The 24,687-nt window shown below is 34.2% G+C and overlaps 2 protein-coding genes across 2 annotated transcripts; one reads left to right on the plus strand and one right to left on the minus strand.

The window, feature by feature from the left end:
- Positions 1 to 5,947: 5,947 nt before the first annotated feature.
- On the minus strand, positions 5,948 to 8,756 carry LOC120165672 (sulfite exporter TauE/SafE family protein 4-like). The gene is made up of 11 exons (XM_039175143.1): positions 8,513 to 8,756; positions 8,258 to 8,417; positions 7,719 to 7,919; positions 7,551 to 7,612; positions 7,415 to 7,460; positions 7,256 to 7,311; positions 6,931 to 7,017; positions 6,791 to 6,841; positions 6,471 to 6,710; positions 6,305 to 6,398; positions 5,948 to 6,186 (listed from the first exon to the last, which is right to left on the minus strand). Exons 1-11 carry the CDS (start codon positions 8,672 to 8,674, stop codon positions 5,963 to 5,965), a joined length of 1,383 nt encoding a protein of 460 aa, XP_039031074.1. The 5' UTR covers positions 8,675 to 8,756; the 3' UTR covers positions 5,948 to 5,962.
- Positions 8,757 to 15,358: 6,602 nt separating this feature from the next.
- LOC120165678 (wall-associated receptor kinase-like 20) lies at positions 15,359 to 17,673 on the plus strand. The gene has a single exon (XM_039175147.1). The coding sequence runs from the start codon at positions 15,387 to 15,389 to the stop codon at positions 17,316 to 17,318; it is 1,932 nt and encodes a 643-aa protein (XP_039031078.1). The 5' UTR covers positions 15,359 to 15,386; the 3' UTR covers positions 17,319 to 17,673.
- Positions 17,674 to 24,687: the final 7,014 nt, after the last annotated feature.

Raw genomic sequence — 24,687 nt, forward strand, 5'->3', positions numbered from 1 at the left:
TGAATCCTCCTGGAACTTTTTTACTTGATCAGACATCTTTTGTTGTGTCTTGATAAATTGCTCTTGCAGCTTCTCGATTCTATCAACCCTTGCTAAAATCTCATTCATGGCTATTATCCTTCTTTAGGAAGACCAAGTTAACTCCACTTTGATTTCAAAAATTCTGTCATGGAATTCTCCACGAATTATTCCAGTCGTCATGATTAAATGCATGTAAAATAGTTTGAAATAAAATGTAATTATGCAAATATGCAAATGCAAAATGTAAATACAAATGTAAAATGTAAAAATGAAAATGTAAATATGTGAATATGTGAATGTAATAATAAGAATGCAAATTGTGCAATACAAAAGCAAACATAAAAGTATAAATGAAATTGCAAAGGTGCAAAATGCAAATGTATGTATGAAAAGGTGTTACTCAAGAGTGATCATCTTAGAACAGATTTCATTGAACACAAAAGTTTCCTTGCATCAAACAAAACTTTTACATGTAGGGGACACCTTTTATTCATATCTTCAACAAAACTTTACATATAGGGGATAACTTTCCCTCCTAACTTTTCTAAAGCCAAGTTAGTTTTCATTCATGCTCAACAGTTAAATTATCAGTCTTCTTCAATTCCTCGTAAGGTCAGCTTGGTCTATTAGCTTATGGGTCATATTGCTTGTCTGGACTGCAGCTTCTCCCATGACATTCTGGTGTTTCTTCATCTTCTGTGTCACTTCTCGGAGTTGCTCGTTTTCCTTTGTAAGAGAACCTTTCTGTCCAAGAAGTTCTTGGATTAGATCTTCATATATATTGCAGTTCTTTTTCAGTTTGATAACCCCTGTTATCCATTCTTCTGGAGTGTTTCTATGCTAGCTTTTTGAAAGGCTTGATTGATCTTTTGGAAATCTTCATGCATGGTTTCCACTTCTGTGCTCAATTTTTTGTTTTGGTCATTCAAGTCCTTCAAATAACATGCTTAAGTTTCATAAAAACCTCCTCTACTCTGAATGTCCTGACTGATACTCTTACCATAGACTGCTTTTGGTATCAATCTAATGGGATCTTTGTGGAATACTTTTGGTATTAATATAACAAGATCTCTGTGTGTATTGTGCACTTCTATCCTTAGAGTTTCCTCAGGATGTCTTTCTTTGGCCGCATCATATTTTGTTTGATCATAAAACTTTTTGTCCATTTATGAAGTCTTTCCAATTTGATGAACAGTCTTTCAAGTCAAACCTTTTGATTATGCCATGATCATGCAATGCAAACACAAGAAATTAATATAAAAATGAGAAAGAAAAAAAATTGGTTAGTACCAAGAAAAGATCCTAGGTATAAATCCTAACCTCATGCTTTCTAGTTCCATGCTTTGTTTGGAAAAATTAACCTAACTGCATGATTTCTAGTTCGCATGAATTTATTCAGAGAGAAAAAATAATAAATTAAATAAATTAAAAGCTATAGCTTATTTCTCCTTTGTGTATACCTATGGACAGGGTTTCAGTACTTCTTAGATCAGGTGAAGTGCTAGGGTTTATTATATGCAGGGTCTCAGTTCTAGGAGTAAAGGTACCCGAATTGTCCTTGTTGGTCCCCCTTGGGCTACCAAACCTTCAATCCTAGTCCTTCACAGACTTAAGCAGATCGAGTTCAATTCGAGGGGACACATTTCTCTATGCCTGACACGAAGAATAAATTCTCACGAAGACATAGAGCATATGAACCTCGAAAGTTACGTGCTAGGTCTGACAGGGATAATAAATTCTCACGAAGACGTCGCTTTCACTCTCACTTAAAAGGGACAAGCTTAATTATAAAGCTTATGTTATGCAATGCATATGTTGTGTGTGAGGAGAAATATTCAAACCTTTGACAAACAAATAAAAATGAAATTTAATAACTGAAAATAAAATAAAAACAATTAATAAAGAAGAATAAAAATATTTTGAAAACCATAAGTAATAAAAATTTTGAAAGAAAAGAATTATAAATTAAATATATAAATTTTTAATTTCTAATTAATAGAGAAAATATTTTAAAAGCTTGATCTCATCCCCAGCGGAGTCGCCAAGCTATCGTAACCGGTTTTCGCCCGGGCACGAAATTTTTACTACTTAGCGGGAAAAGTGATGTGAATAAATGGTTTTAAAATATTTTGGGAGTCGGCATCGGCCTTTTGGTTCAAGTAGTTCAAATACCTAAAAATTATCTTTTAAAAGAGTTTTTTAAGAAAACATCAGTTAAAAGATAAACTGGTCTGCGTTTTAACCAAAAATTCATTCTTTTTAATAATAAAAAGGGATTCGTGGTCGATTACGTTTGGGGAAGGATTAGCACCCCCACAACGCCCAAAATTGGTACTTATTAATTATAAATTGTCTCTATTATTAGAAATTTAAAATTTCAAAAATACGTTTAATTCATAATCTTTTTATTTCAATTTTATAATTTTAAGAAAATTTATTAATATATATAAGAGATATTTACTTATTTAGAAATATTAGAAAATGTCTTCTAGGTGCTTTAAGACAGCTCTTTTCTTAATATTAAAAAATAAATAAATATTAAAATATTTATTAAAGATAGACATAGTTTATAAAAGTAAGATATTTATTTATTTAAAAATATCAGAAAATGGACATCCAGTTGCTTTAAGACTGTCCTTTCTTAATATATAATAAATAAATATTAAAATATGATTTAAAAAGTAATTTATGTAAAATTAAATTAGGATTTAATATATATATATATAAATAAATAAGTATTATTTATTATATATATTTATATGACTATATAATGATAACAATAATAATTAAATATATAAGCATGTAAAATTAAAACATAAATAAAATAAAAATAGAACTATACAAAAAGCAATAAAACTTTATAATAAATGAAAATATTTAAAATTTGTGACTAAATTATAAGTTAATAAAATTAAATACCTAATTCACAATTAATTATTTAAAATTATAGGGATTAAACATGTTATTTTACCCATTTATTAATTTGGTGACTAAAATAAAATGATATAAAACATCAGTTATTAAATGTAAAATATTAAAATTAGCGGACCTAATTTGAATTGTTAAAAATATATGTATTAAAAGTGTAATTTAACCTTAATTAATTATTTTGGGTTTAAAATAGAATTAATTAAAATTAATAGGGGCTAAATAGGTTATTTACCCTAAAGTATGTAATTATACTAATAGTGACTAAATTATAAATAAGTAAATTTAAAAGATAAAATTAATATACATATAGATCTAATTCAAGTGACCAAGACCAAAATAAATATTTATAGAATTTGAGGGTTTACACGTGTAATTTAACTATTCTTAAATTACACCCAAACCCTTCATCAAAACGATACCATTTTGATAAGGGTATAAATACCCTAAAACCGACCTTTCAAGGCCATTTCTCCTCCTTTTTTTTCCTTTCTGGTTCTCTCTCTAAGAGAAACCTCTCTTCTCTCTAAATTCCTTCACCGGAAGGAAAGCTGGCAGCCACCGGGCACCGTACTCTGGTGCCGATTGTCGTCGCCGGCCACCATGTGTGGTGGTCGGAATTTTCTAACCTACCCAAAATTAAAGCCCGCTTTTCCCTAAATACAAATCCGAGATTATTCTCACCTAAAGCTCTACCAAACGTCGTGGATCTAACCCTTTTTACCTTCGACTCTTCGGTTCTCCAATGATGCGTGGAAGCTCCGGTGATGTGGTAAGTTGCTCTGTATTTTTTATTTTTGCTGGTTGTTGGTTGTTTTCTGTCTTCGTTGTCTTGCTGTTGGCTCTCTGTTGTTGTTTTGCTCTCGGGTTCTCACTCCCCGTCCGTCGTTGTCGTGGTCTGTTCTTCCTCTCTTTCTTCGTGGTTGTCTTCTCCTTTTTTTTATTTTACAGGGAACGGTGGCTTTTATAGCCACCCCGGTGCTCCTCTTCGGACTGGTTAAAGAATGGAAGCCTCGGTGAGTCACCAAAGCTAGGTTGGTGACTAACCGTAGGGATGGTCGTGGGATGCCATCTGGCTTTCTTGAGTCTTCTGGCTAGTGTAGCGTGGCAATGGGTGTCGGCACGGAGGTGGTGGCGGCAACAGCGGCGGCCGTGTGGTCCCTAGGGTATCATAACCCTAGGGTTTCTTGTTGGAAAGCTTTGGACCGTTAGATCTTGCCATATCCAACGGTGGAGATCGTCTGGCGGCTAGGGATGAGATGAAAACCCTATAAGGTTCTGCTAGGCCTGGACTAGATTGGGTCGATTTTACTTGTAAACTGGGTTGGGTTTATTTGTAATTGGGCTCTAGGTTTTGGGCCATGTAATATTTATTTAATAATAATAATAATGTATAATAATAATAATAATAAAAATAAAAGCAAACTGAAAAATTAGTGTCTACAGATATTGTTCATCTAATGATATTGTTATAAGGCATTATCAGTAACGTGTGGACAATATCATTACCAACCATCTAGAATGTCCTAAATAGTTTAATTAGTCCTTATTATTGCTAAAATGTATATTTTGATCCTTATTGAATTGTACGATATTATACATGATGGCCTAAATTGAGATATCATATTTGTATCTTAGTCCCTAAAATCATAATTTATCTAATTAATTATCTTGTCATTGAATTAAGTTAAAAATTATAAATTTTATTTTCGATTATTCTTCTAGCTATACTTCCTTAATTTTCTTCACCTTGTAGAGGCCCTTCAACTTTCTCAGGCTAATTTTATCAAGAATTTTAAAATCAAATACAGGGTGTTCAATATAAGCCATGGTCTCAGTTGATGAATTCTTATTGTGGTTTCATAGAGAGATTTGGTGTATCTTCGGGAGCCTGCCCTCAAGAGAAATATTAGTATTTATCTCTTTAATTAAATATAGCATGTGGTGGATTGAAATGAGGGTGAATTTGTACGTCGGTGTTGGACGCCACCACTCACTGTCATACATGGCGACGGTTTGGTCCCAGATTTCATCGATAGCTTCGTCTCAAGTCCATGATTCGAATTCGACCTCCACTTTATCGGAACATGCTCTAATTTGATCAAATGTCAGAAAAATCAAAATGTCGGATGTTGTCTACCGTCATAGATGGTGGCTAATAGGTCTCAGATTTCATGGGTCGCTTGTCTCTACCTCTTAAGTCCAAATTCAACCTCCATTTTGTCAAAATATGCTCCAAAGTCCACGAATTGGAGTTTAAAAGCGAGAAATCGAAATGTTTCCGTTGAGATTCACGAGTTTTAAGACATTTTTTGGTAAAACAACCACCAGTTCACACTCGGTGTGTCAAAACGAGTCTCTCGATACAATTTGAAATCAAACGGCTACCGGTTTCGAAGATCGACAATGATAGAAGGTGGCGAGAAAGGGTGACAATAGTTAATGGGGGTTGGGATGAAGAAGTTAAAGGGGTTAGGGATATTTTTTTATTGTTTATTTTAAATTATTTTTATATTAAATAATACTAAAAATTTCACACTGGACAATTCAAAGGTTTTGAGTAGATTGAAAAAAATGAAAGTATAATGAGTAAAATAGGAGAGGAAATAAATATTACGGTTCACCCTAAATAAAAGTTGTATATTTACATAATTTAGTTGAAAATATATTATTCTTATTATTATATCAAATTCAAATCGCGTGCAATTTGTTAAAAACTTAATATTGAACAAATCAATTAACCATTGTTAATTATAAAAATTAATAATTAGAGATAATTAATCACGAATTAGTTTATTTAATAATTTTCAATACCAAAAACTCAAATCTGTCGCTGAAAGTAGGATAGATAATAATTTCATAAATGGAGTGTCAGGGAGGAGCTAACAGTCGCATTCCAGGACGCACATTGAGGTGGTGCATCCCTTATTCTTACAAGAGAAATCCAGTACATTGGGGTTGGTCAACAAGGTGATTGGCCAACATCATCTCCCTTTAGATTTTTAGTCAACGATCATTGACTGCGACAAAAATCCAAAAATCCCATGAATTCGTGGTTGTGGATCATCACAAGGCTTCTTTCAATGCCAATGACTCCCATTGTGAGTGCACTGGCGAAGATGACACCGGATAGTATGAAAACTATAAGCGAGGCTCTTTTGAGGATCGCTATTAGTTTTCTTACGAAATACTGTCCCCAGAAACCAGCCAAGATAGACACCCCCATCAAGTACGAAGCTGAAAAATAAATGCAAAAGTTTTGATATATAATTCGGAAAAACATAAGTAGATAAATCCAGATATCCGATTCGAATAAATCGAATTTCGTAGAGGGGGTGTGACAGCAATGGCTTACCGTAGGGGATGGGGAACCTCTTGAGCAAATAGAACTCAACGACGGATAAAGATGAAGAGAACATCATTACAAATGTTGCTGTTGCACTGGCCACCTGTTTAATTGAAAAGCATAGCAGATTTTAGTTTTAACGTCGGCAATATTTTCACCAAGTTTATAGGTTTACCTGTGGAATCACACCGATTTCGAGGAGGAGAGGACCCAAAATGAAGCCCCCGCCAGAACCAAGCAATCCACCAACAGTGCCTCCCAAGATGCCACAGAGTGCACAGAATGCAATGTTCAAAGGACTCCATTGAATGGAAGCTTCACAGATTGTTTCTGTGTTCCCAGTGCTTGTTCTCTTCTTGTGATCTTTGTATAATTTGATTGCTTCATATCCGAAAACCAATACCGATACTGGGAACTGAAATATAGACATAAATTCCTTTTAATCGTTGAATCAAAGACAACATCAATGTTTTCATAAAATTAGGGTTTTTTTACCTGTAAGCAGAACAGCACCCAATACGTAGTGCTACAAGGAACAGCATCGTTCTGAGAAAAAGACAAAAACTCCCAACATGAATGAAGAACATTATGATCAGCCGAATTTGTGATGAACTGAAGATAGATTGTAAGCTTGCCTTGATGACTTGGATAACAGTGAAAAGGACCCAGACTATAACTAGTACCAGAAGCCTTTTCCACCTTAGATTGAAACGTAGTATTTGCTGCAAAATTCAGATACATATAATCAGAAATGGATCTAGGGGGTGCTGGGACACAGTCGCACTGCTTGAAAATTTTAAATTCCTATATAGTTCAAATATCTTTTGTATTTTCTACTTAAGATCTGATATATAACTTCTTTAAGTTTACGTTTTTTTATATAAAATCCTACACACCAGACCTACCTATAGTATAAGAAAAATGAAAAGTAGGTTCATTAAAAAAGCTTGATTCACTAACCAGTTCGGATTTCTCTTCTTTCGGAATCAGTGGCTCATACTCTGTATCTATCAGTACTGAAATTCAAGAATTTAAGGTAAAAAAAAAAGGGAAGTTAATATCTTTTCGAATATCCTAAAGACAGACGGGATAAAGGAAATCATTTATAATGAATCTTACGTTCACCCCTGGAATTAACTGTTCCATGTGACTTGGTGAGTTCATTCTGCCATTTTTAACAAATCAAAACAAGAAAAAGGGGGGTTAAAACTTAAAATGGTATTTTTTATATTATGAAATAATTGGGAAAAAATACCTTTAACAGTGTCTCTTCCTTCCACATTTCAATTCCCCTATAGAAAGACCTGGAAGATGTACCTACAAAACCAGAAAGAAACAGAACATTTCAGTGTCAAAATAAGGAAGACGCAGCACAAAGATCAAACAAAGACAAAAAGAACGAGTAAAAGGCTAGTGAAGAAACCTATGAAGAGTACTATGATGAGCACAGTGATGAGCCAGTAAGGAAAAACGACGCTCAAGGCCACACCAACGGTGATGCCAAGCATCAACATAGGTTGGAAAAGAAGAGCCAGATCATAGTCGATGATAGGCACTTCCTTCGTCGGATGTGGCACTCTAAGATTATACCAAACTGACGATGCCGATGCCCCCATGATCATACCTGCACCCATTCCTACAGTGTTAAGAAAAGAACAACCTTTTTCTCGAACCCAAAGTTTGCTTCGATTAGTTGATACAGATATCATTAAAAGATGTGTTATTTAGTAAATTTAGAAATCAAATCTTATATGTAATCATTCATATAAGAGTCTCATTTTAAAGGAAGGCTTAAAACTTTGTTTAGGCATTTATTTTTGCATTAAGCCTTAAAAAGAACAATTGTGTTTTAATAAATCTGCAAATCTAGAGAACCTTTTTTCTGATGTGTTTAACGGTAACTGTTCCATTGTAGATTTAAGCGAAAAAGGGAAACAAAACAAATAAGGCAAGGAAGTTTACATTTGGAAATAGCAGCGGCGGATTTGGTATCAAAACCAACAATCAAAGTAAGTACGGGAACGAAAATGCCGCCGCCTCCAACGCCGCCCACGGTTCCACAAGCCGAACCTAGAAATCCAATCACCGTCGCCAGTACAAGCCTCCAGTTCAACTCCAATTCCTTTCAAATCAAACACCGTTTTAAGACTCGAATACAAAACAAAAATTCAGCCCGACGCAAGAGAGAGAATAAAAAGAAGAAAAACAAAAACTTACTGGCCAAACTCGATCATTGCCGGATAAATCTGGGGACTGCAAGAGATTCGAGTTATGGTTCATGGCGGTGTAGTTGTTCTTGCTGATGACGAAAACAGAGAGAATGGCTATTGAAAAACAAGACAGCAGATACAAAACGAATCCTTTCGTCGTCATGGCCATGGCAGATTTGGAGATTAATTTTTGGCTTTCAGAAACTATACCGCCGCCGCCGCAACCAGAGATAAATAGTCCTCTGTCGTGATTCAGACAAGAGGAGAAGAAGCAACAGCAGAGATTAAAAATCAAAAACCTGAAAGAAGTTAAAGATAAATAAATAACTGATGGGATTAAATAAAGGGTCCAAAGACGACGTTTTTTTTTAGAATCAAAACCTGCACACTACACGCAGTCATTCATCACTCATATCATGCATTCGCCAGTCAAGAATATTGTCAGGATATACGTAGCTCCACGTGGCTCAATCAAAGTGCTTAAACATCACTCAATTAATTCCCAAAATTACTGCTGTCGTTGAAACATAATTGACCCACGAATTTTGAGTAAATATAAAAAGCGTAAAAGGTGCGCCAATTTTGTACGACTTTTGTTTCTTCTTGTTGGAACTTGAGCTCAATCATGGAATAAACTAATTTTTTTTAATTCAATTTGGATACGATTCTTTTAAATGCTAAAAAAAAATATAAAGGATGAATTATACCGTTTTTATTGAATTTTATTTTTTTATTTATTTTATTATATTTTTTATTTTGTTCACTAAATTTTACATATTTAATCGGATTTACTCTGTCGTTACTCTCTAATGTTATGATGAAGTGTTATTTTTTATTATTTAATATAAAATAATTGAAAATATAAAAAGTAAATAACACCTTCATCGTTGAACTTTGCTTTATCTTATTTTGCTCGCCTGAAAATAGAAGGTGGTCGGATGTCATATACGGCAATCGCGGTAGATGGTGGTGTTATGTCCCAAATTTCATGTGTCTCTTTGCCTCGACACTTTGAGTTTGAATCCGACCTCCATTTTTCGGAACTTGCTCCAAAGTCCACGAATCAAGATTAAAAGTGAGGAAGCCAAATCGTTTCAGTCGAGATTCACGAATTTTGTGACATTTCTTGGTGAAACAACCATCAGGTTCATACTTAGGGGGTCGAGACGAACCGACCCATGAATTTTGGGATCGAACGACACCATCAACGACGATCGATGGTGACCGAAATGAAAAATGACCTGGTGGCTGGCGACAGGAATGGGGAAGAAGAGTATTCGAAACGACGTCGTTTTGGTGTGTATTTGAGTTTTTCAAAACAACGTCGTTTTGATGTTTGTGCGATGTCATAACACCGTTAAAAAGTTAACGCCAAAATTAACAAAATGATTCAATCTGTAAAGTTCAATAAACAAAATATAAAAATTAAAAGTACAATGAATAAAATAAGGGGGAAAAAGGTAAAATCAGTGAGGAATGGCGTAATTTACCCTATGGAAGAAATCAACCGTATCAATTGCTTCAATTTGCCTTTTTTCCCCGCGGAATTTCGATTTCAGTATGCAGGATTAAGCTAACGGAGACATCCTAACGGCGGTTGTTAAGGCAATGATTTATTTGAAAAATACTTTCATGTCGGTCGTTATAATATACGATAGAAGATCAACGATATGTATTGTACTAAACATTTAAAAGACACTAATAATCATCTATGTGATAAGATGTTTATCTGTTTTTATAATAGTCTATCGTTTGTGCAATACATATTCAACCCATAGAAGATCAACGATATAATTAAATCTCTTTTAATAATAGATACTATTAAAGTTAGTCAATTTAAAATTTTTGTTTTATCTCAATCATCATTTTTTAATTAATATTTTTACGTTTATTTTGAAAGAAACAATGTGATTTCAATAATAATTAACAGTTGTTAAGTTTTTTTTATATAAAAAATAAGACAAATTCAAGGAAAAAAAAAGAGTTAATTTTGATTATATTCACATCCTTTAATATCGATCATCACTCCTGGTCATTAGGTGACCATGGAAAATTCCATTAAAATTAATTCTTTTTTTAATTTTTAATTTTTAGTATAATATATTCAGTGGCGAATACATAAATAATTTATAAGCAACACCAATATAAACATAATAAAAATTTTATCTAATATATATATATATATATATATATTGATCACTTACAGTTATAAAATAACAATAATGTTAATATTATATTTTTTTAATTATTTTTTAGTCATGGCATTGCATTATCTTATGATGATACGTCAGCATTACAACTAATTTTTTTAAACACAAGAGACCAAGACATAACCAAAATGTAACACAGTGATTTAAAATAAATAATAGTTGAGTGATAAAAACAGAAACTAAATAATAAATGGTTGACTTAATAAGCAATTTATCCTTTGAATACATTACTGAATCCTCGCAATTAAACTATTTATTTTCCAAAAAATTATATCTACTCTATTTTACATTACAATTTAAATTGAATGTATTGTTAATTTAATTTATAAATTAATAATAACTATAATTAAAAAAGTAATCGTTGAAACTTGTATGTAATTCAAGTACATCTCAACATCAACATAAAAAAAATTAAAATAGGAATGCAACCAATTGAAAATGAAAGAAAATAACATAAATTCCAAATTGCTGATAAGAAGTTATGAAAATCTAATACAAATATGTGAATCAAAATTGATAAAATAGCTTGTGGTTATGAGTATAATGAAACTGAAGCTTAGCTCTATCTGACCTAGCTTTTCACTGCCTTAAATTCTGTCATTTCATTTATTTAATGGCAAAGAATAAATTAAAATTTACCCCAAGGGGTAAAATTTACGCAATGTTTGAATATAATTCCACTCAATAATAATAATAAGGATCCGTTTTAGTCTGTTTTAGTACTTAAACTTTTAATATTTTCAAAATCATACCTAACATTTAGTTTTTATTTCATTTCAATACCACGCTGTTAAAAACTTAATTGTTTAATTTGGTCCGTTTTAATATCTAAACTTTCATTTCCCCCCCCCCAAAACTTAACGTTAAATTTCGAACGGGGCCTTAAATGAAACAAAAACTAAATGTTAGATATGATTTTTTTTTAAAAATAAAAATTTAAGAACTCAAACAGATCAAAACTGATAACTTTGATACTAAACATGTAACTTACCCTAATAATAATTATAATTTCATCAAAAGTCCATCTTCTCCATACGTATTTGTTTTAAAAAAAAAATAAGATCTCTCTTCCATATTAAAATCAAGCATTCACATTCACCTACTATACCTACATATTTAATTAGTGGAAATAGACAAATTGAATACAATGACATAAATCTACATGTTATAAATACAACATCGGCCGTGCAAATCACATGCTTATTATTTTACATGGTCAAATATTGTCTATTATGGTCTGATTGCATTTTTGGCCCTTAAACGTTTTTTGAAAAATCATTTTAATCCTTAAATTCTTTTAGTTTCTTTTGATCCTCAAACTTCTACTTTTAATAAAACTGATTCAATTAACGAAAAAAAATATCAGGTTTTAATAATTATTTTACTTTTTCCCCAAAATTTCATTTTTTAAAAATATTTGTACACTTCTATTTTTATTTTAAAAGACTCTAGGATTACTTCATTTAATTTCTATACTATATGAAATTTTGCTAAATAATTATCTAAATATTTTATATTTTACAAATAATGACCCAGCACTAACTTAAAATGAATTTAAATAAAAAGTTAAAACCATGACATAACACTGATCCACAAAATATCTTTAGTACTTTGAGCTTAAACCGTAACAATTTTAGAAAGAACTAAAATATCTATAAATTATATATTAATGATTAAACTAACAAAATACAAAGGCATAATATCAAAAAAGTTCCAACATTTATTAAAATTGTCATTTTGGTCTTTATTTCTTTGGGAGCATTTTGGCTATCTACATTTCATTTTAAGATAAAAAAGGTCCCTAACGTTTATCAAAATGGTCATTTTGGTCTTTATCTTCTTGGAGCATTTTGGCCCACCAACGTTTTATTTTAGGGTAAAATGCCTCTATTTTAGAGCATTAACCATTTTTAACTAACGGTTTCCAACTACGAAGGGGTCATTTTGCCCCAAAATAAAATGTTGGGGTTAAAATGCGCCAAAGAAAGAATAGAGAACAAAAATTATTATTTTGATAAATGTTGAGGGCTATTTTTGACATAATGCCAAATAGAAAAGGCTTTCATTTTCAAGATTGGGTTTGCTCTTGTTACCCAAACTGGATAAGGCTTCTACGCCGAAAACATGAGCTTACTTCACTTTGCCCATTATCTCTATTGCAAAAGCGAATTGCTCTTCGCTATGGCGAGCTCTCTCCAATTCTTGGAGCAAGTCAAGGGAAAACATCGCCTTATCTATCGGAAATGGTGCAATTGCTCGAGCCCCGGACCACGTTTGGATTCCAACCATTGGTTCTTGCGACACCATATTTCGGATACGATTAGTTTTGACATTTGATCTTGTTAGGTATGACTCATAAATATACCGATAAAGAGGACAAAGGATGAAGCGGAGTGAGCAAATCGAACGCAGCGAACATCATATGTCCTTACAAAGAAAATCTTGTAGTGGGGGTTACGATTATGTGGGTTGGGGGTGCAGGGCGCAGCCGCCGCAGTACGGTACATTGTTATTTTTGTAAATATGTACCAGAGTTTATTTATTATAAAGTAGATAACCAAAAACCTATGATATATTAAATGAAAAATCTAGCGCCTCTAAGGGCACCGAGGACGTAAACAAATTACTGAACCTCGTTAAAATTTTTGTGTTCTTTTTGTTTTCTTTACCCGATTATTCAACAGATCTTTTATTTTCATATTCGATCTAACATCAAATTTTTACGATCAAAATATTTATATTCTGAGGAAAAACTGAAAAAGAAATCTCTCTTGAAGTATTCCACCGACAACCGACGCAACACATTTATTATCATTAACTTATTTTAATTGATGATTGCAAGGTTTTGCTGGATCACATTGAGAAGTACAAGCTGCAACATTCTTTGGGAGAGGGCCACCGATGTGCCGTCGCATTAACACACATGGGAAGCAACATGCTCCGGATGCTGATGCCGCTGGTTTAGTTATGTACCATAACACTTTTTTTTTTCTATTAAAGTGAACTCATTACAATTTATATGGTAGTATTTATTCTAAAAATTCTAAATTATTTAACGATGAACGCCTGAATACATCTACAAATGTTAGTGCTCGAATTCGGAACCTTTAGAGCCAACAACGGTCTCTTTAACCACTGAGATAACTTAGTTCGTGCTCTACCATAACACTTTTTTGTTTACTTTCTCTTTATGCAAAGTTGTCTTAGACATTTTCGAGACCCTGAACGAAAACTTAAAAAGCCCTTATAAAATGGAAGTATATTTCATTATTTTGAATAATTAATTTAGTGTATAATGAACGATAAAAATGATTAAATTTTATCAAAAAGATATTATTTTTATTATTTTATTAAAATACAACTTAAATACAATTAAGATAGAATAAATATAAAAAACTGAATGTGGGTATGATACAAAGCTTCATTTTGAATAATAAATAAATTGTATATTATTTATCGTTAGATTGAGATTAGAGAAGAGTAAAAATTAAAGAATATTTGATAAATTGAAGAATGAAATTAAAAAAAAAAGGAGAAAACATTATTGAATTTAATTCAAAACTAAATAATTAATAAGAGATGGAAGAAGAAGGTCAAAAATAAAAAAAAGAATTATGAAAATAAAAAAATAAGGAACTCCTAATATAAATATACAAAAGTTATGGGCCCTTATTATAAATAAAAGGACCTTGAGCGGTTCTCCCGAAGAGCCGGCCCTAATTCAATGCATACATGATGCTCATAAAAACACCTTTTTATTAGCATTATATAGCTCTGATTCTTATTTTAGTCCATCTACTATGCTAAAATTTAAAATTTAGTACGTGTTTTAATTGGATATAATTTAATTCTCATACTGTCATAATGTTATTAATCAATCTAAATGGTTAATAACATCAACTATTCCTATTAAAAACACTGACATGCAATTTTTTTTTCTAAAAAAAATACATATAAAAAGAATATTTAAATGTATTTTTAAAAGGACTTCAATCAAACAACTTGATCCATTAAAAGTTTACAATTTAACCAAATGTTGAAGGGCATTCTTAAAAAAACTCCACATCTTAATAGGAATAATCTGCAATTCATACTTTTCGACTAACCGATAATATTATAAAAATAAAAAGATTAAATTATGTGGAAGTAAAGTACGCATACCAAATTCTAAATTGTAACACAGTAGAAGGACTAAAACCAAAATTTAACTTTAAATATATACGTGTATATATAGAGACGGAGACACACACATTGTTTGTGGATGAAGGAGTTTGTGCAAGCCACTTGTAAGTTTTTAAGAGATCAGCATTGAAAGTTGTAGTGCGTGGCTATTAATTATGTTATGGAATTTACTCCTTTATGATCTGTTCTTCAACCCCATTAAAGGGGAAGAAGAAGAAGAGAAAAAAGAGCCTTTATTGCTAATACCAAGCATTGTGAAGAGAACATAGCTACCACCACCTTCCCCTAATGGATGTCATACAGAAGGAATCTACCTTTCCTATAAATGACAAAAGATATGTGAAGTTTTTTTTCACCTAGATTCTTTCAGCCAACTTTTCATCATTATGATCTAGTTATCCCTGTTTTATTCTTCTTTCTCGACTCCATTTATTAGCCCCCCACCATCGCTTCCCTTTGCTCTTCCATACCCACCTTTGTTGATTCACCATGGTCTCCATTGAGTTCAAGGCGAACCCAGTCTTTATTTTCATCTATGTTGTCTTTCTTTTGCTCCATGGCGGCCATTACTGCTCTTCCCAAAGAGCTTGTCCGAGTTGTGGTTCAATGGGGGTTCCTTATCCTCTAAGCACTCACCCTGGCTGTGGTGACCCTGGCTACTCTCTTCGCTGTGATTCTCAGTCACGTAAGCTTTACTTTGATGCCTTGAATGGAAGTTCTTACGTTGTTACTCGAATCATGGCTTCGTTTTACCGCATGGTGGTTCAACCATCGCCATGGTTGCCTGGTCAATGCGAGACTCGAGATATGGGTGTGAGTGAGGGCATATGGTTGAACCAAACGCTTCCTTTTAACATCACATCATCGAACACAATCTTTCTCTTCAATTGTTCCCCACGCCTTTTGATGTCTCCTTTGAACTGCACTCCCACCAGTCTTTGTCACCGTTATCTGGAGAGCTCCGGACACGTGGAGGCCAAACGAGCATTGCAGTGTGCTAATGGGGTCGATCCATGTTGCATGTTCGTCTCCGGGGGAATGCCGTCGGCGTACAAAATACGGCTTCACAGCTCAGGCTGCAAAGCTTTTCGAAGCATCCTTCATTTGGATCCACAAAAGGCTGCTTATGAATGGGAAGAAGGGTTGGAAATCCAATGGGATCCTCCACTTGAACCCGTTTGTAAAACCAAACTCGATTGCCTTGGGGCTTCAAAGTGTTCACCTACTGCCTCAAATGGCCTATCTCGTTGCCTTTGCAACAAGGGATACAATTGGGACCCTGTTGTTGGAACTTGCTCGGGAAAGAAGAAGAGTAAAAGAGCCAGTGTTAGCTTGAAGGCGTCCATTGGAATGATCTCCTTTTTCACACTAGCCATTGTGGTTGCTGCAATTACTTCAAGGAAACCATGGAGGAATTCTAAGCAGGCAAAGGCGAAGCTAATGAAGGAAAGGGAAGACATGTTGAAATCAAGCAATGGTGGGAAACCAGCCAAGATATTTAGGTTAAAAGAGGTGAAGAAGATGACAAATGATTTCTCTCGAGACAGGTTCCTAGGAAGTGGTGGGTTCGGGGAGGTTTACAAAGGTGAGCTTCCATGTGGGGATATTGTTGCTGTTAAGTCAGCCAAAGTTGGGAACATTAAAAGCACACAACAAGTCCTCAATGAAGTTGGGATTCTGTCACAAGTCAACCACAAGAACCTGGTCAGACTCCTAGGTTGTTGTGTGGAAGCTGAGCAGCCATTGATGATCTATGAGTATATCTCAAATGGGACCTTGAGTGATCATTTGCATGGGAAGTATCCCACCTTTTTAGACTGGAAAACAAGGCTGAACATCGCTTTGCAAACGGCTGAGGCATTGGCTTATCTGCATTCTGCAGCATACACCCCTATTTACCACAGGGATGTCAAGTCCGCCAACATACTTTTAGACGACGAGTTCAACACCAAAGTTTCAGATTTCGGGTTGTCGAGACTGGCTAGCCCGGGTTTGAGCCACGTCTCGACATGTGCTCAGGGGACACTCGGGTACATGGATCCTGAGTACTACAGGAACTACCAGTTGACAGATAAAAGTGATGTTTATAGCTATGGGGTGGTGTTGCTCGAGTTGCTGACTTCACAAAGGGCCATTGATTTCTCAAGAGATCAAGATGATGTGAATTTGGCTATCTATGTCAGCCAACGGGCCAGCAATGGTGCAATCATGGAAGTTGTGGATCAACAGCTTCTTAACAAGGAGCCCTCAGCTGATGTGCTAAAGAGTTTTGAACTTTTCTCAGAGCTTGCATTTTCATGTTTAAGAGAGAAGAAATCAGATAGACCCGGCATGAAAGATGTTGTCCAAGAACTCCATTGCATCATTCAAGCTATGGATCAAGTAAATGTTGCTAATGAGGTTAGCCTGGAGATTAAATAAATGAAGAGTAATATTATATGATTATATATATATAAGCAATTACTGAGTATTCATATATTATGATATAGCAAAGGAAAAGTTGAGCTATGGGGAAAATGATGCTGAGAGGGACATTGGCTTTGACACAAAGGAAAAATGTGGATGCCAAAGATGTAAAGTAAAGATTGGGATCAGATTCTTGCTTTCTTTTAGATGATCAAAAGGGCTATGAGACTGGAATCTGTAAGGATTTAGTAAGAATATCTAGCTGTGGACATAAAGGAAAACAAGCTTTTTAGAATTGGGAAAAGCATCTGCTTATATATATATATATATACACATATTATATACATATACATATATATAAAGCTTTAATGAAGGTAGTAGCTAGGCTTGCCATACTAGGAAAGCATTACCTAGATTTTACTTGATTTACCAATATGTCATTTATATATAATAAGTTTTCTGTCTCTGGTCTTAGTGTTCTTGAAAATATATGTTTGTGTTGTTTCTAATTCTATTGCTTCCTCAATGATCATTTAATGGGAATTTTATTATATATCTTCAACTTCCGTTAGTTGGTGTATTTGTGTGAATATCATGCAATTTCATAGCTGGAAATTTAAGTTGTATAAATCTTTGTTAGGAATATATAAGCGAAAAAAAATAATCAAAACGATATCAATATGTAGAAAGACACATGTAGGATATAAGATTTAACGCGATTGAATCTTTTTTACTTTCAAAGATGAGAAAACAATCATTCACTGTAAACATAGAGATCACAAAGGATAGAAATACATGATATCTATATCTTAACTCGGAGTATAAAAAATATCTCTTTCAATATCTGTAACACCCCTGACCAGTACCCGACCCAGATACGAATCCGAGGTGCCACATTTGACTTTTCAAACATACGGAAATCACAATTAGGCATAATTTTAAAACTTATTGTTTCAATCAAAATAAAGAAAATAATACCATTCTAAATCGGAAATCATTTCACAAAACATCTTAATAATTTACATAGATAACCTTAAAAGTAAGAGTTTGCAAAATACAAAATATATATGTTTACAAAATCGACCAGAGCATTTCAAATTAAACATATAATACATGCCAACAGTTTACAAAATAAGCAACAACCTACATTTAATTTGCAATGATCTGATCTTCAGAAACATATGCTATCCTCAACTCCAGATCAATCGTCAACCTTCTTTAAACCTTCGCGTGAGAGAACACACGCTAAGTCGATGACTTAGTGAGGCAATACAATAGTGCTAACTTATTAACAAGAATCTTCTTTGTTTTATTAAAAATGTTTTTCAAAGAGCTTCCTTGAATTCCATATCAAAAGTATACTGATGATTAATTATACTCTGTATGTATTTGTTCCAATTGCCCAAAGTATACTATTGATAAATCTAGGTATTTGAGTACTATGAGGTTGTACACTAATGTTGTCACCACAACTCGTAATTTGCACCGAAGTGCCACATAATTGTCCCGAAAGACCACATAGGTTGCACCAAAGTGCCACATATTTATCCCGGAGGACCACATAATTGTCCCAAAAGATCACATAATTGTCCCGAAAGACCACATAGACCCTCGACTCTTGGCATGCCAACTATATCTCTAATCCTCACATATATACATTGGGCTTTTAATCACATAATTAGGTTTAATTCTTATTCAAAGTTTTCTTATTCACATAACTTCTCTGTCATAGAATATATTCACATTCACTGGTTTGAAGCTCATATGTTCATAACACATATTCATAATACATAGTTTGTAACAATTGAAATTGAATAAAACATTTAAATAAAACATAAAATAAATATATATAGTTTTTGATCGAAAACACTGAGGTTGGCTTATCGCAAGCCTTCCTCAATTCTATTACGAAAAAAGAAGTTGCACTCACCTTTGCCTCACTAAAATCTAATCCAAATCTTTTCAAGTCGATATTCGAAATGCCAAGTTGAATGGAAATTCACTTGTATTCAGTCTCTACACAAATAATCTAGAATTAATATCAATCTCATCTCAATTATATTGAATCATAATAACTTGATATACAAGAACCTTATATTTCATTTCATACTTGGGGGTATCGATACACTCCTCAGTGTACTGATACAAAATTAGCACTCGATGTTTTAAGGGTATCGATACACTCCTCAGTGTACTGATACACAAATAGCACTTGATGTTTTGAGGGTATCGATACACTCCTCAGTGTACCGATACACAAATGGCATTCGATGTTTTGAGGGTATCGATACACTCCTCGGTGTACCAAAACACACTCATACAAATACTCATGTTCAACTCATGAGGTATCGATATCTCTCCTAAGGGTACCGATACACTAGGCCCAGAATGACCATTTTCAACTCGAAAATCACCTAAAATCCACCCAAAAACTCTCTTGAACATATACTTTGAGTTTATAAACTCACCTTTATACCTTCAAACCAACTTGTACACATTTATAACTCTCAAACATCTCAAATTCTCATTTAAACACTTGAATCTTCAAATCATACTCAACATTCAAACATGTTATTACCCAATTCTATCACTCTTAATCTTTTAATTAACCTATTGACAAGTCAAAATATTATTTAAACTTCAAAAACTCATCCATAACAAAATTTCATAAAAAACCCATTTTACAAATCCTTGTCTAAAATACTCATCTTATTGTTTTAGTGATATATTAGCTTTCCTTACGCTTATATAATAACCAACCTTCCATTACTAAACCAGAAATTAAAGGAAAAATAAAAATTTAGATCCTTACCTTTGTCATTGGTGTCCACGGTGAGAAGAAGAAGAGAAGGAAAGAGTTCAACTCTTCTCTCATTACCTCATATTTATCCTAAAATATCATTCCCATACAAATTATCATTTTGCCCTTGTTAAACATTCATATTTGCTATAATACCCAACACACAAAATTCCTCCATAAATCACTAAACTTATCACTTTATTTTAATTCAACAATTGAATTTATAAGTTCCTATAATTTGATCACTTACCCGATAATTGGGATGTTACAAATCTCCCCCTTAAGAAAATTCGTCCTCGAATTTTCATTACACTAAAAGGTAGGGATATTGCTTCCTCATATCTTCTTCATGTTCCCACATAGCTTCTTATACTTTATGGTTTCTCCGAAGAACCTTCACTAGTAGGATCGTTTTATTCCGTAACTGCTTGATCTCGAAAGCTAGAATCTGCACCGATTGAACTTCTATTTCATCTGGAGTTATGATGTGCATAGGATCAGATCGATATAGCCGAAACATAGACACATGGAAGACATTGTGAATCTTTTCCATCTCTGGTGGCAACACTAACTGATAGGCTACAGGTCTAACCCTTTTCAAAATTTCATAAGGTCCAATAAACCTAGGACTCAACTTTCCTTTACGCCTAAATCGAAACACTTTCTTCCAAGGTGATATTTTCAAAAACACCTTATCACCCACTTGAAATTCAATTTCTTTCCTTTTCAGATCGGCGTATGACTTTTATCTGTCTGAGGCAACTTTCAAATTGTGTTGAATCACTTGAACCTTTTCTTCCACTTCTTTAATCAAGTCTGGATCATACACTTCCCGGTCTTTTAACTCATACCAATTTGGGGGTGTTATGCACTTTCTTCCATATAACGCTTCATAAGGTGCCATTTTTATACTGGATTGGTAGTTATTATAATATGCAAACTCTACAAGCGGAAAATATTTTTCCCACGATCCAGCAAAATTGATCACACACACTCTCAACATATCTTCCAAAATTTGAATTGTTATCTCAGATTGCCCATCAGTCTGGGAATGAAACGTCGTGCTAAAATTCAATCGGGTACCCAAAGCTCTTTGCAAAGATTTCTAAAATCTCGAAGTGAATCTAGGATCTATATCAGAAACTATCGAGATTGGAATACCATGGAGCCTCACTATCTCCTTGATATATAACTCCGTATATTTCTCCATAGAGAAGTTTGTTCGTACAAGAATGAAATGAGCAGTCTTTGTAAGACGATCAATAATTACCCAAATCGAATCCTTTTTACCCGGCGAATAAGGCAAACCAATTACGAAGTCCATCGTAATGTTTTCACATTTCCACTACAGAATTGAGATGGGTTTCAACAAACCGGAAGGCACCTAATGCTCAGCTTTCACTTGTTGACAATTTAAACACTTTGCTACAAATTCTGTAATATATTTCCTCATACCAGGCCACCAATAACACTCTTTCAAATCTTGATACATTTTGTTCCCTCCTGGGTATATCGATAAGGGACTATAATGTGCTTCATACAAAATATCTCGTTTCATCTCAAAGTCATTAGGGACATACACACGATTCTTGAAATATAAGCATCCGTTTGACTTAACTTCGAAGTTCTCAAGTCCACATTTCTCTACTCGATCAAACCAAGCTAAACACTTATCATCTTTCTTTTATAACTCCTCGATCCGATCCAACAACACTGGTTTTAATCTTAATTCAGCCATCAATGCACCATTTTCATTTACCATCAACCGAGCGTTCAAACTAGGCAAAACAGTAAAAGTCTTCTGGCTGAGAACATCTGCTACAACGTTAACTTTTCCTGGATAGTAATCAATGATCGCGTCATAATCTTTCAATAACTCCATCCACCTTTTTTTCCTTAAATTTAACTCCTTTTGAGTCAACAAATACTTCAAGCTCTTGTGATCGGTGAAGATGTAGCAACGTTCGCCATACAAATAGTGCCGCCAAATTTTCAATACAAAGACCACAACTGCTAGCTTCAAATCATGTGTCAGATGATTCTTTTCATGAGGCTTCAGCTGTCTCGAGGCATAAGCAACTACCTTTCCATATTGCATTAAAACATAGCCCAAACCAATATGGGAAGCGTCACTGAAAATTGTGAAATCCTTGTTTGATTCATGTTGCACAAACACCGGAGCTTCAGTCAGAACTTTCTTCAATGTTTCAAAGCTTTTCTGAAAATCAGGAGTCCATTCAAAATGTACATCATTTCTTAATAATTTGGTTAAAGGCAGAGATATCATCGAAAAGTTTTTGACAAACCTCTGATAATAACTTGCGAGATCCAAGAAACTTCGAACTTTCAACATACTTTTCAGAATCTCTCATTCTACTACAACTCTAACTTTTTGTGGGTCTACCCGAATGCCCTCTATCGAAACCACGTGTCAAAGGAATGTTACTTCAGATAACCAAAACTCATACTTTGAAAACTTCGCGTAAAGCTTCTTATCTCGCAACGTTTGAAGAACTACACGAAGATGAACATCATGCTCCTCCTTCAACTTAGAATACACTAATATATCATCAAAAAATACAACCACGAACTGATAAAGGTACGGTTAAAAAATTCTATTCATCAAGTCCATAAACGCTGCAGATGCATTTGTCAACCCGAATGTCATTACAACAAATTCATAATCACCATACCGAGTCCTAAACACCGTTTTAGGAACATTTTTCTTGAATTTTCAACTGATGATACCTCGAGCGTAAATCGATCTTTAAAAACATGGCCGCTCCCTTGAGTTGATCAAATAGATTGTTTATCCTTGGAAGAGGATATTTATTCTTTATGGTCACCTTATTAAGCTGACAATAATCTATACAGAGGCGCATCAAATCATCTTTCTTCTTTACGAATAACACTGGAGCACCCCAGGAAGACACACTAGGTCTAATAAACCCTTTATCCAAAAGCTCATACAACTGAGCTTTCAACTCTTTCAACTCTCTCGGAGCCATCCTATAAGAAGCCATCAAAATGGGTGTTGTTCCTGACATCACTTCAATTTGAAACTCAACCTCCATATCTGGAGGTAACCTCGACAAATCATCCGGAAACACATCTGGAAATTCTCTGACTGTCGAAATATCTTCAAGCGTACTTCCTTGAGCTCTTGTATCGATTACATTAGCAATGTACGCCTGACATCCTTGCCGCATCAACTTCTGAGTTGACATTACTGATATCACATCAGTTAAAGGATGGATTCTTTCGCTGACCACACTAACTTTTAATCTCTCCAGACTTGTTAACTGCACTCGCTACAGTCGACAATCTAAGTTAGCATAATAATGATAAAGCCAGTCCATTCCCAGAATAATCTCAAATTCATTAAAGGGTAAGTCTATTAGATTAGCAGGGAATTCAATTCATTGAATCCTTATGGGACACCCTTTATAAACTTGTCACACCCGAGCACTATTTCCTAATAGATTCGTCACAATCATCTCACTACGAATAGACTCTAACGGAATACTTAATTCTTTAACTAATTTACTACTGACATAAGAGTAACTTGAGCCCAAATCAATCAAAACTAAGACAGATTTACCAGCTATCTGAAAAGTACCTGTAATGATTTCAGGATCATCATAATCTTCAATGGTCTTCAAATTATAAACCCGAGCGGTAGAACACACTTCAGGTTGAGCAATAGACTCTGATTGATTCCTTCATCTTCCTCGACATCTTCCTCTCACTAGTGCAACCATAGATCTCTCTATATGAGCAGCTTTCCAGTCATCATTGGGCAGTCTCGAATAAAATGTTATGCCTCTCCACATTTAAAACAAGCTCTGGAGACCCGTCTGCACACTCCACTATGGTTCTTCCCACAGTTCTGACATTACTTCGAATTTTCCACTCTAGATTCTACTGAATAAGCTTGTCTTGTTATTCTCGGATTTGATCCTTTGCCCGAGGATGCTACGGATTCTGCCCTGGTCTGAGGTCGAGAGCTTAAATCTCTACTCTTCTTTGATTGCGAAGAACCAGACGATGCACCAGATCTTTTATTCCATTGCGTCCGCTTCTCTGTAAACCTTTCATTTTGAGCTCGCTCCAAGGCTTTAGCTTGGTTCACAACCTATTGGAAGGAAGAGAGATTAAGAGCCAACATCAGCTCTTTCAATTTGGGTCGCAAACCCTCCACAAACCAATCACAAGAGTCTTTCTCTATAGGAACTAACTCGGCAGCAAATCTACTCAACTTGTTGAATTCGCACTCAAACTCATACACCGTATGATTCCCTTGCTTTAGATTCATGAATTCCTGCTTCATCTACCGAATAAATTGATCTACTATGTACTTGTTCTTAAACTCCTCCAGAAAGAATGACCACGTCACATGCTACTTTTCCACCCTCATCGTCACATTAGACCACCATATCCTGGCTTGGCCTCGTAATAATGACACCACACATCCAATTTCTCCATTTCATAACAATGGAGATTTTCTACCATTACTTTCAAATAATGAAGCCACATATCTGCAGTAACTAGACATTCTTCCGTTTCTCCCCTAAACTCTGGCGC

Source organism: Hibiscus syriacus, unplaced genomic scaffold, assembly GCF_006381635.1.
Source record: "Hibiscus syriacus cultivar Baekdansim isolate YM2019G1 unplaced genomic scaffold, ASM638163v2 tig00111587_pilon, whole genome shotgun sequence".
Lineage (NCBI taxonomy): Eukaryota > Viridiplantae > Streptophyta > Magnoliopsida > Malvales > Malvaceae > Hibiscus > Hibiscus syriacus.

Bases quoted from the DNA above. Each gene is read 5' to 3' on its own strand.
- LOC120165672 (XM_039175143.1), bottom strand. From the start codon at position 8,674: ATGGCCATGACGACGAAAGGATTCGTTTTGTATCTGCTGTCTTGTTTT. The intron at 7,018-7,255 runs GTTAGTGAATCA...TGAATTTTGCAG, and splicing joins AAGAAGAGAAATCCGAACTG to CAAATACTACGTTTCAATCT. The intron at 6,842-6,930 runs GCAAGCTTACAA...TCTTTTTCTCAG, and splicing joins CTGTTATCCAAGTCATCAAG to AACGATGCTGTTCCTTGTAG.
- LOC120165678 (XM_039175147.1), top strand. From the start codon at position 15,387: ATGGTCTCCATTGAGTTCAAGGCGAACCCAGTCTTTATTTTCATCTAT.